General features: G+C 40.9%; 1 protein-coding gene across 6 annotated transcripts in view; it reads left to right on the top strand.

Moving 5' to 3' along the window:
• The first annotated feature begins 53 nt into the window (after window positions 1-53).
• Chek2 (checkpoint kinase 2) overlaps window positions 54-12094 on the top strand; it is a 37604-nt gene continuing 25563 nt past the window's right edge. For 2 of the 6 annotated variants that reach the window (XR_015446306.1, XM_087198533.1), the window contains exons 1-2: window positions 54-2181; window positions 2328-2703. Coding sequence is in view for 5 of the 6 variants with exons in the window: in XM_087198533.1 (XP_087054659.1) it covers window positions 2334-2703 (370 nt within the window). In the remaining variant the exon portion in view is untranslated. The remainder of the gene's footprint in view (window positions 2182-2327; window positions 2704-12094) is intronic. The other 4 variants (XM_021257150.2, XM_013071930.3, XM_087198532.1 and 1 more) reach the window with 4 other exon arrangements.

The following is a 12094-nucleotide window of genomic DNA, read 5'->3' as shown; positions in this document are numbered from 1 at the left end:
TTGGGGGGGGGGGAGCAGGGCGGCTGAGTCCGGTCATGCCTTCTGAACTACAACTCCCAGCAAGCATTGGTGTCACGCTTGCGGGCCACATTCGCTGCTTCTCATTGGTCCGGCGGCGGTAGAGGGCGTTTTGATTGGCTGAGGGTGGAGTTTGTATGTGCAGGTTTAGCGCCACTGGGCTGCCGGCGGCTGCGCTGAGCCTGCTGTTCCTGGTGGGCTCACGGGTTGAGTCATCGTGGGAAACTTCCTTTGGGTGCTTGAAGGCTGGAGTCCCATCGTCAGGATCAATGCAAGTGTAATCTCTTTAGCTTTCACTTTGACTGGATTTTTGAGATAGAAAGGAGAGTGCGTGGGCGACTCTTCCTTTGTAGATGATCTTCGAGGTGAAATTGACTTTCTGTTACTTAAAAGATGAAACAGGCCTACAGCTGCAGGACGAGAAGGAACAAAGTTGTGGTCTTCAATACCTGAGTGAAGTTATTTTGTAAAGAGTTATATAAATGTTAGTAATTATCATTCTTCAGATTCAATCCTTGAAATACTTATGAGAACCCAGTTTTACCTGCTAGGCGCTACAGATCTGACCTGTTGTAGAACGTCGTGCTAGCGCCCATAAATAAGAGTGTGGGATGGGGTGGCAAGCATAGGGTAAGAGGGCACCAGTTTTCCTTGGGACTCAAGTTTCGCTGGTTTTGATTTTGTTTTATTATTATTATTTTTTGGTACGGGGGATCGAACTCGGATCCTTGCGCTTGTGAGGCAGGCGGCGGAACCACTGAGCTAAATCCCTGGACCTGTTTTTGTTTTATTTTATACAAGGTATTGCTATGTAGTTCAGGCTGGCCTTGCACTCGCTATGTAGTCTAGGCTGGCCTCAAATTCGTGGTGATCTTGCTTCAGCCACCACGTGTGCCACCCTGCCCGGCTTCAGGTTTTGCTATTTGATTAGCTTAGATTCTTTAGGTTTGGTATCCTGGAGTTTTGCTGCATTCCCTTTTTACCAATAAGAATAGCTCCCAATTGCAAAGGGCTTGGCGAAGTTGTTAGATCTGTCTTTGTGTTCGGCCTCATTAAATGGATTTAGTTGGGGGTCAGAAGATCTAGATGAACATGATTCCTACTCTCCTGCAGAATGCGTAGGGGTAGAAAGGAGTATCAATAATATTTTGTGCAAATAGTCCCTCTGAAGTAGCAAAGGGAGTTACTATAGTTTCTTTTTACTTGTCTTTTATCCCAGGTGACTGGACACTTTTCAGAAATATGCATGAAATTGAAGTGTGTTGATTATATTATTGAGTTTGTTTCATGTATAATTTTTAAAAAATTGTATGCATTGGATGCTTTTTTGAGTATCAATTTCATTAGTTTTCATTGCTTTTTTTTTTTGTACCGGGGATCAACCTTGGGCTTGAAAGGCAGGTGCCGGAACCACTGAGCTAAATCCCTGACTCTGTTTGTTTTTTGAGACAAGGTCTCAGTATGTAGTGCAGGGAGGCCTTGAGCTCACTATGTAGCACAGGCTGGCCTCGAACTTGTGGTGATCCTCCTGCCTCAGTTGAACTTGTGGCAATCCTGCTTTACTTTCCCAAGTGCTGGAATTACAGGCAGGCAGTATCATGGCCGGCAATTTCATTGCTGTTTACTTACTTGTAGCTTTCAAATAATTTTTTGATATTTCTTCCGCTGGTTTATGGCTGCCAGACAAAAACTTGATCCAATGTGATCTTATGAAAAGTTCAGCCCAGAAGAACCACAGGTAGACTGTTAGGATTTTTTTTTTCTTTTTAGATGCTTGGGATTGAACCAAGTGTCTTACACGTGTTAGGCAAGTGCTGTACCACAGCCCTCTTTATTTCTTTTTTAAAAAAATTCTTATTTTGAAAACAGGGTCTCCTTAAATTGCCTACAATGGCCTCAAACTTTCAATCCTCCTAGGTCAGCCTCCTAAGTAGCTGGGATTACAAGTGTGCTGTCACCATACTTGGCTGTTAGGATCTGCAGAGCATACTTGCCCAGGATTTCTCCTTTTTTTTTTTTTTTTCTTTTTTTTGGTTTTTTTAGATGGTCTTGCTCTGTAGTTCAGTCTGGGCTTGAACTAGCTATGTAGCCCAGGCTGCTGTCAACAACTCATGGCCTCGAACTCCTCCTACTGACTCAGCTTCTCCAGTGCTGGAATTACAGGTGTGTACCACCACACCCGGCTTGTGTCTTTTCTTTCTTTTTCTTTAACCATGATAATGTGCCCATTCTTCACTCTTGAATTTGAAACTCTTCAATAAGTCTTGTTCCTTAAAACTTACCTTATAATCGGACATTTATTTTTTGAGGTCACGATGTCTCGAGAGTCAAATGCAGAGAGTCAACAGTCCTACAGCAACACCTCCTCACAGGCCCATGGCAGTGGTACCAGTTCACAGACCCAAGGTGGCTTCAACCAGTCACAAGGCAGTTTGTCCCAGTCCCCTGGGTTTGCTTCACAGTCTCACGGGTCTTTGTCACAGTCCCAAGGCACATCTAGCTCCTCCGCTGGCACAGTGCCCACCTCTAGCCAGTCCTCTCAGTCCAGCTCCGGGACGCTGAGCTCCTTAGAGACCGTGTCCACTCAGGAACTCTGTTCTATTCCTGAGGACCAAGAACCTGAGGAACCTGTTCCTGCCCCTTGGGCTCGGCTATGGGCTCTTCAGGAAGGATTCTCCAATTTTGGTAAGACTTTTTTGTTATACAGAATCATGAATTGTTTAGAAAAACAGTTACAGAAGATGGTTGCAGCAGAAAAGCTTAGGAGACTGATGGAATGATTCTGGAGTTTAAAGATAAAGAGGCAGTGGTGGGCATGGTGGTGCACTCCTGTAATCCCAGCACTTGGGAGGCTGAGGCAGGAGTATTGCTACAAGTTTGAGGCCAGCCTGGGCTGCAAGGCAAGGTCCTGTCTCAAAAAAAAAAAAAAAAAAAAAATTCTGAGAGCCTCAGAGTTGTTCAGAATAGGGACTATTATTTGTTGAATCTGTTTATTACTTGTTTTGTCTCCAAATAGCCAATAGTGTAGGGCCAGGGATATTGCTGTGTTGCCACTCCTGCTTCACAAGCACAAGGTCCTGAGTTTGATCTCCCATACCAAAAAAACCCCCCAAAAACCAAATAGCCAACAATATAATTTCAATATGCTGATCTTCTCTGATATGTCCTGGTCCCAGTAGAGAGTCTTTGCTATGAGTATGTTTGAAATAGGATTTTTCTTTCCTCTAATAAAATGACAGTAAAATGACTTTATATGTTAAAATATTTGATTTGGGTGTTGTGGTGCATGCCTGTAATCCCAGCACTCAGGAGACTGAGGCAGAATTGCAGATTTGAGTCCAGCATGGAATACATAGGGAGTTCAAGGCTGATCTAGACTATATATGGGACCCTGTCTCCAAAAAACAAAAACAAAACTTGATGTGGAAAATAATATTAAGAAATGAATGACTAATGTGCTACTTTGTACCTTCTCACCACCCTTCCATTTTACTTAAATGTCAATTTTAATTTTCATGACTTGAAAAGATAGTAAAAAGAAATAGAGAAACAATATAGCAACATTAAATTTAGAAGTAAACATTTAGAGCTATTTTTTACCTTTTGTTGTTGTTGATTTTTTTGAAACAGGGTCTCATTATGTAGTTCAGGCTGGCCTTGAACTCAAGGTAATCCTCCTGCCTCAGCCTCCCAAGTGCTAGGATTACAGGTGTGTGCCATCATGCCCGGCTGTATTTTCTTTTTGTTGGCAATTTTAGAGCCTTTTGCTGTCTCATCATTGGATCTTCCCCCCTTTCAGAGAAACTCTCCAGTGATGTTTGTTTTTTACTAATTTTGGCTAGGGTTAGCTTGTGACCTTACTGAAACTATGACTGAGACAGGTGCATAGTGCAGGATGGAAGTGGTAGGGCAGGATGGAAGTTCATGGATGGAAGTGGTAAATAAAATAATAGGGTGGGCCACAAGTGGACTAAAATGTGTCAGATTCTATCTTAAGGCCTGCTATCAGATGTAGCTGTATAATTGTTGCTTTTTTTTTTTTTTTGGTACTGGGAATTGAACTTGGGACCTTGCACTTGCAAGGCAGGTAGCAGCAGAACCACTGAGCTACATCCCTGGTCCTGTAGTTGTGTAACTGAAGTACATCAACTTACTAGCCACTATAAAGCCTGCCACCAGATGCAGCTGAATTATCACTTGCTACTTCCTGACAAAATTTTGGTATGAATCTGCAAGTGTATGGTCTCTGTGCAGTCAAAGCTCTTGGTTAATGTTAATCTGTATTTGCCACCAATCCCCAGGGCTAGTGTCACAACCTTGGTTCCACCTCAGGTCATCAGGCTTTAGAGTTCCATAAGGAGCACAAAACCTAGATCCCTTGCGTGTGCAGTTTACAGTGGATTTAAGGTTCCTAGGAAAATCTAATTCTGCTGCTGATCTGACAGGAAATAGAGCTCACGTGGTAATGTGAGCAATGAGAAGTGGCTGTAAGTCCAGATGAAGCTTCACTTGCCTGCCATTCACCTCCTACTGTGTGGCCCTGGTCCTGGATGGGGCCTCTGTCCTAGAATGCTGGAATTACAGGTGGTACCATCACACCCAACTTTATGTTTAACTTTGTAAGGAACTGGCAAACTATTTTCTACAGTGGGTATACCATTTTGTTTTGTTTTGTCTTGAAACAGTATCATTATGCAGCTCCGAATGGTCTTGATCTCATGATTCCCTTGCCATAGCCTCCTAAGGGCTGAGATTATATGCACAATCATGCTCAGCAAAAGGAGCATTTTTTTTTGCTTTTTTTTTTTTTTTTTTGGTACTGGGGCTCGAACTCTGGTCCTTCCGCTTGCAAGGCAGGCAGTGGAACCACTGAGCTAAATCCCCGGCCCTTTTTTTTCCTTTTTGAGACAGGGTCTCACTCTTAGTTCAGGCTGGCCTTGAACTCACAGTGATCCTCTTGCCTCAAAAGGAAACTTTTGTGCATGCACGAGTATGCATGCGCGCGCATATGTGTGTATGTGTACACATGCCGGTGATTGAACCTAGGGCTTTGTGCATGCTAGGTAAGTGCTTTACCACTGAGCTACATCCCCTTTTGTGTCATTTCTTTGTGTGTGTGTGTGTGTGTGTGTGTGTGATTTCTTAATTGGATTGTCTTTTCATTATATGTATTTTAGATACAAATTCCTTATCGGATATCTTTATAAATACTTCTAGTCTATAGGTTGTCTTTTTCATTCTCTGATGTCATTTTTGGTGTATACAGATGTTACAATTATTATTGTACTATTACACTGGGGTTTGTACCCATGGTGCTTGCACTGAGCTACATCCCCAGCCCTTTTAAAATTTTTGAGACAGTATCTAAGTTGCTAAATTGCCCACCTGGGCTTGAATTTGCTGTTCTCCTGTTTCTGCCTCCCAGAGTGCTGGGATTATAGCTGTGTACCACCTTACCTGACCTGACTTAATTTTGATGATGTCCAGTTTCTTTGTTTTTTCCCTTTGCTCTTTGTTACTTAAATATGTCCCATCATATCTGAGAAACTGTTGCTTACCTGGAAGTTATAAAGATATATCATACTTCTTGCTTTTTGGAATTTTATAGTTTTAGCTTCTACATATAGCTACCCCCCCTTTGGGTACTTTGTTTTCTTTTTTCTTTTTTTAAATTTTGTTTTTTTCAGTCAGGGTCTTGCCATATAGTGCAGGCTGGTCTTGAACTTGCTGTGTAGGCCAGGCTGACCTTGAATTTGTGATCTTCCTACCTCAGCCTACCAAATACTGGGATTACTGGCATGTGTTACCACACCTGGCTTTTTGTTTGTTTATTGTTTTGTTTTGTTTGAGACAGGGTCTCACCATGCAATTCAGGCTGGCATCAAACTTGTTATGTAACCTAGGCTTTATAATCTAGTCTTGAACTTGAGATCCTTCTGCCTCAGCCTTCTGAGTGCTCAGGTTCTCTGATTCCTGTCACAGAAAAAGAATTTTTAGGACTGGTGAATAAGAGGCCTGGTAAAGATTTATTAGGCAGTTTTTTTTTTTTTTTGAGACAGGGTCTCACTGTGTAGTTCAGGCTGGCTTTGAACTCACCTTGTAGTCCAGGCTGACCTCAAAGCTCATGGCAATCCTCCTGCCTCAGCCTCCCAAGTGCTGGGATTGCAGGCGTGCACCACAATTCCTGGCTTTATTAGGCAGAATTTTAAAAGTGATCACTCAAGGGTGGAATACGGAGATTCAGAGAAATGAGACACATTATCTTTACTTTTTTAACTAAGCCAAGTTATGGGCTTATAATATTTGTAAGAAATATGCGGTGTAATGAGTGTGGAAGGTAAAAAGCATAAATTAACCTAAAGAATGCTAATATGGATTGCCTTGGGTAATTTTGTGCCCCAGAAGTTACAATCTGCTTTTTTTTGGTACCGGGGATCAAACTCAGGACCTTGTGCTTTTGAGGCAGGCACCAGAAGCACTGAACTAAATCCCCAGCCCATAATTTTAAAGTACAGGTTTTTTAGTTATGGTTTTCCCTTGTCTCCTTTTTACCTGTCTTTATTTTTTCTGTTCTACCTTGGCTCTTCCTGCTTCCATGTACACATCTGCCTAAGGGCTTGCTTCATGAGCCAAGGTGAAAGCAAGCCCTTCTGTCACGGCCATTCCTTTTGCTCTGTCCACCATCCCTGCACTTTTCAGCTCCTAAATTCTCCATGTCCTTAATTTTTCCAACTTGTTTGTTTTCTTTCTTCTTTTTTTTTTTTTTGTGTGTGTTATTGGGGTTTGAATCCAGGGCCTTCATACTGAACTATATCCCCATCCGTTTTTTATGTTTATTTATTTATTTTTTGAGACAAGTCTTGTTAAGTTATTAAATTGCTCAGGCTGGACTCAAACTTGGCAGTCCTTCTGCCTCAGCCTCCCAGAATGCTGGGATCATAGGTGTGCCCAACTATACCTGGCATAACTGGTTTCTAGTAGAAATACTATTTTTCCCCCCTATTAAGGGAGCCTTAGGTTTCAATCTTTGCTCTAGAAAGCAGGACTGCAGCAAATGTCCTTATAGCTATCTCCGTGGTCCACTCCCAGAATGATAATGGTCATTGTATAGGTGAAAGGTAGGAGCTCAGGTTTTTGGGCAGATGTCTCTAGATTAGAGAGCTTGAGTTGAACTGCTGGGTCATAGAGCTTGCACAGCCTTACTTAGTGATTATGTTGTGACATTACCCTCTGAAGGGGCTGGTTGGTTTGTCCTGTCTTCCTTCCTCTATGAGGACCACCTGAGAGCCTCAGCCAGAGGTGCTGAGGTCCTTCATTGGTGTTTCCTCTCATCAATCTTCCTGCTGCCTCATCTAGGTTAGAAACTTTTTTTTCCCTGGTACATGGAATTGAACTTAGGATCTTGCGCTTGCTAGGCAGGCGTGGTACTGCTGAGCTACATTCCTGGCCTCTAGAGTGGAAACTTTTAATTTTTATTATTATTATTATTATTGCACTGGGCAACTCAGGGTCTTTGCACTCAGCTACATCCCCAGTCTTTTTTTAAAACTTTTTTTGAGACATGCCTGCCAAATTGCCTAGGCTGGGCTTAAACCGGCAAGCCTCTTACTTTCAGCCTTCCAGAGTGTTGGGACTGTAAGGTGTACATCACAAATCCTGGCTGGAAACTTTTTTTTTTTTGGTACCGGGGATCGAACTTGGGTCGGCGAAACCACCGAGCTAAATTCCCGGCCCTGGAAACTCTTTTTAACTGATTCATTTCATTTAAGTTTTCTCTTTCTTTTGAAACCGGGTCTCACTACAATATGTAGCCCAGGCTGGCCCAGAACTCACTGCCATCTTCTTGCTTCAGCCTCCTGAGTACAAGGATTGCAGGCTTCTAGGATTATAGGCATGCACTACCATACCCAGTTTCTCATTTAAGTTTTTGAATAGGTTGTATTTGTATTAAGTAAATATTCAAAAGAAGATCAAGGTTGTCATCCAACTTCTGTCCTTCCTCTACTTCCCAGTATTGCTGATTTCTTACTGGCTTTCCAGAGTTATTTAATTCATATGCAAATAAATTTATATAGTCTTTTTCCCACTTGTTTTTATACTAATTTTAAAATGTTTTGCTGGGCATGGTGGCGCTTGCTTGTAATCCCAGCTCTCAGGAGGCTGAGGCAGGAGGATTGGTCTAGGTTCGAGGCCAGTCTGAATGGCATAGTGAGACCTTGTCATTAAAAAATGGAAAAATAGGAACAAAATCTTTGTAAATAGGGAGGAATGGAGGGGTTGAAGGGAGGGCTGGGCAAGGGTGAAAAATAAGAACCAAGAGAGATTATGTAAAGGTGCAAATTTCCAATGATGAATGTCATTATATTGTATACCTAAAATGTACCAATGATTAGAATGAATAATTGATAATGCAAAATAGGAAGAGAAGGTCCAAAGGGGTAGGGGTAGTGGGAGGGGCAGGGGAAAGGAAAGAAGGGAAAGGAAAAATGATGAGAAATGGAAAAAATGGAAATAAAGTCTTTGTAAATAGGGAAGGGTGGAGGGGCTGAAGGGAGGGCTAGGAATGGGGAAAAAATAAGAACCAAGATGCATCATGTAAAGGTACAAGTTCCCAATGAGAAATGTAATTGTGTTGTATACCTAAAATATACCAATAAAAGAATTTAACAAACAAACAAACAAACAAAAAACAGGGCTGGGGATTTAGCTCAGTGGTTTTGCTGCCTGCTATGCAAGCTCAAGGACCCGAGTTCGATCCCTGGTACCAAAAAAACCCCCCAAAATACCAAGGGCCAGGGATTTAGGTCAGTGGTGCTAGTGCCTCCCTCACAAGTGCAAGGTCCTAAATTCGATCCCTGGTACCAAAAAGCCCACAAAAATCAAAAGTTTATACAGTATTAGCTGTATAAACTATTGGCTGTATAAACATGGTGATGCATAATGCCAGCCTTCAATGAATGCCAGCCTTCAAGAGGCTAAGCCAGGAGAATCATAAATTTAAGGCTAGCCTGGACTACATAGTGAGACTCTTAAAAATGCCCCCCCCCACAAAAAAGTTTATACTAATTGTAATTGTAATGGATAATACATTGTTTTGAGACCTGCTTTTTATATTTAATATATCATAGCCTTCTATTAGAATGTAAACATCTTCATTTCTTTTTATAGATGTATAGATTTATTGAACTAGCCTCTTACTAGTGAACTTTTTTTTTTTTTTCTTTTGAGACAGAGTCTCACTATGTAGCCCAGGCTGGCCTTGAATTCCTGTGATTCTCTTGTCTCAGCCTCCCAAGTGCTAGGATTATAGGCATGCGCCACCATACACAGCTCAAGGACATTTGTTTATAATCTTTTGTGCTAAGAATAATGGTATGTAGCCTTGTACGTATATCCTTATGTCCGTTCATAATATGTATGATTCCATAGGATAAATTATTAGAAATGAAATTTCTCAGTCAATGAGTATGTGCATATGTAATTTTAAAAAAATTGAAGTGAAGGTCACAAACAAAATTAACCATTTAAAAGTGAATGGAGGGCTGGAGATTTAGCTCAGTGGTTCTGCTGCCTACCTCGCAAGCGCAAGGTCCTGAGTTAGATCCCTGATACCAAAAAAAAAAGTGAATGGAACTTCATGGCATTTATTATATTCACAATGTTGTTCAATTACCACATACATGTAGTTTAAAACATTTCCACCATTCCAAAATGAATCTCGCCACCCATTAAAGTTACTCTCTGTTTTTCTTCTGCTCTGCATTTTTGTTTCTTTCTCTCCCTTCCTACCTCCCTTTTCCTCCTTTCTTCCTTGTCCTCCTTCTGTCCCTCTTCCTGGTGGGGTCTCATTTTATTGCCCAGACCCAGGCTCATGTGATCCTCTTGCCTTAACCACCCAAGTAGCAGGGACTGGAGCTGTGCACAACTGCACCAAGCTTGCATTTCATTTAAATAATGTCACACAGTGTGTGGCCTTTTGGGTCTTGCATTTTTCACTTAGCATGATGTTTAAAGGTTCTCATGCTGTATGACATGTTAGTATTTTATTTATTTTTATGATGTCTGATATTCTATTACAGTGAATCTCATAATTTGTACATTCATCTGCAGTTAGGTCTTTCCTACCTTTTGGGTATTGTGTGTAGTACTGGTGTGAACGTTGATGTAGTGATTTGAGTACCTGTTTTCAGTTCTTTGGGGTTTATACCTAGGAATAGAATTGCTGAGCCATATGACAGGTTCTTTTGGTGCTGGGGATCAAACCTATGCCTTTGTGAATGCTAGGTAAGCACTCTGCCCCTGAACTATATCCCATCCCTAGACCTCTTTTCTTATAGGCACCTTTTTGAGTGTGATATGACTACATATGTAATATTGATAGATCTTGGCAAATTATTCTCCCTAGATAATTGTATAAAATGTGTATGAATTATATTTTCATTGCCAATGTATGAGTGTATCTGCTTCCCCATACCTCTTGGCAACAGTATAATATGAGACTTTTTGATTTTTGTGAATCTACCAAGTGAACTGTAGATACTTAGTATATTTTTGATTTAAAAATTTTTTTGTATTGGGTTAAATTGGACATCTTTTCATATATTTGAATCCTTTGTTTTTTTTCTCTTTTGGAAATTGTCCCTTTACATCCTTTGCTCATTTCTCACTGGTTTGTCTTTTATTGATTTACTCTTATTAGGGATGTTAGTCCTTTGTGATATGAATTACTAATATTTTCCTAGTCTGTCTTTCAAGGAACATTTTTTTCATTAAATTTATTGGCACATTTTAGGTATACAATATGATGACATTCATCATTGGGAATTTGTACTTTTACATGATAAATCTTGGTTCTTATTTTTTTCCCCATTCCCCTGCCCTCCTTTCAACCCCTCCACCCCCCTCCCTATTTACAATGACTTTGTTTCCATTTTTTCTTTTTCTCATATTTACTTCTTTCCCTTCTTTCCTTTTTCCCTACCCCTCCCACTTCCCCTTCCCCTTTGGACCTTTTCTTCCTATTTCACATTATCTATTATACATTTTGATTCTTATTTACACTTTCAACTTCTCACACCAGAGAAACTATTCAGTATTTACACATGTATGTCTTATTTATTTCACTTAAGGGAATGGCTTCAATGTGCACCATTTACCTATAAATGTCTCTAGGTTCTCATTCTTTATGGCTGAGTAGTACTTCATTTTATAAAAAAACCACATCTTCTTTATCCAGTTCAAGGAACATTTAATTGCCTATGATATGCGTTATCCATGGTAAAGCTGGTTTTTAGTTTTGTTTTGTTTTTTGTTTTGGCAGTACTTTGAACCCAGAGCCTTCACAGTAAGCTACATCCCTAGCCCTTTTATATTTTTAAATTTTGAGACAGGGTCTTGCTAAGTCATTCAGTCTGGGCTCGAACTTGTGATCCTCCTGCCTCAGCTTCCCAGAGTGCTTAGGATTACAAGGATCTGCCACCATGCCTGGCTGGAGCTATACTCTTAAACAAGAGACTCATGGCTTCCCTCTGGATTTTATGTTTTGTTGGGGAAACAGTATATAAATAATTGGTACAATTATGAACCTTACAGGGGGAAATAAAGCAGGATATGATTATGGTGGTGGGGAATCTGCATATACAGAAAGCTGAGTAGGGTATGATATTTGAGTCTAGATACAAAAGACAAGAGGAAAGGAGCCTTTCGGGTTGGGAACAAGGAAGTGGAGAGACCACAAAGTTGATTGTGCTTAGCATACGTGGGCAATGAAAGGAGGCCAGAGGGACTGGGTGTATGAGCAAGGGAACAAGGGTTCCAGGTGACATTGGAATGGAGGCAGGGGCCAGACCCTGAGCATCTGTGTAGATTTTATACTAAGTATAATAGGAAGCCTGAGGAAGGTAATAAATAGGAAATTCCTTTATTGTAAGTACTTTCCAAGTCATTAAAAGTTATTTGAGAAGTTTTAATGGGTGCTTGTATTTCATGGTTCTGTATAAACCATTACTGATTAAACCCTTTGTGAAATTTGTGCCCCTGCTCCCCTTTTCAGTGCTAAGGACTGAACCCAAGATCT

The sequence above is a fragment of the Heterocephalus glaber genome, unplaced genomic scaffold (assembly GCF_053883595.1).
Source record: "Heterocephalus glaber isolate CG9 unplaced genomic scaffold, H.glaber_assembly_v1.0 deba00001687, whole genome shotgun sequence".
NCBI classification, from domain to species: Eukaryota; Metazoa; Chordata; class Mammalia; order Rodentia; family Bathyergidae; genus Heterocephalus; species Heterocephalus glaber.
Note: the sequence above shows the minus strand (reverse complement) of the source record. Positions and strands in the feature narration are given on the sequence as shown.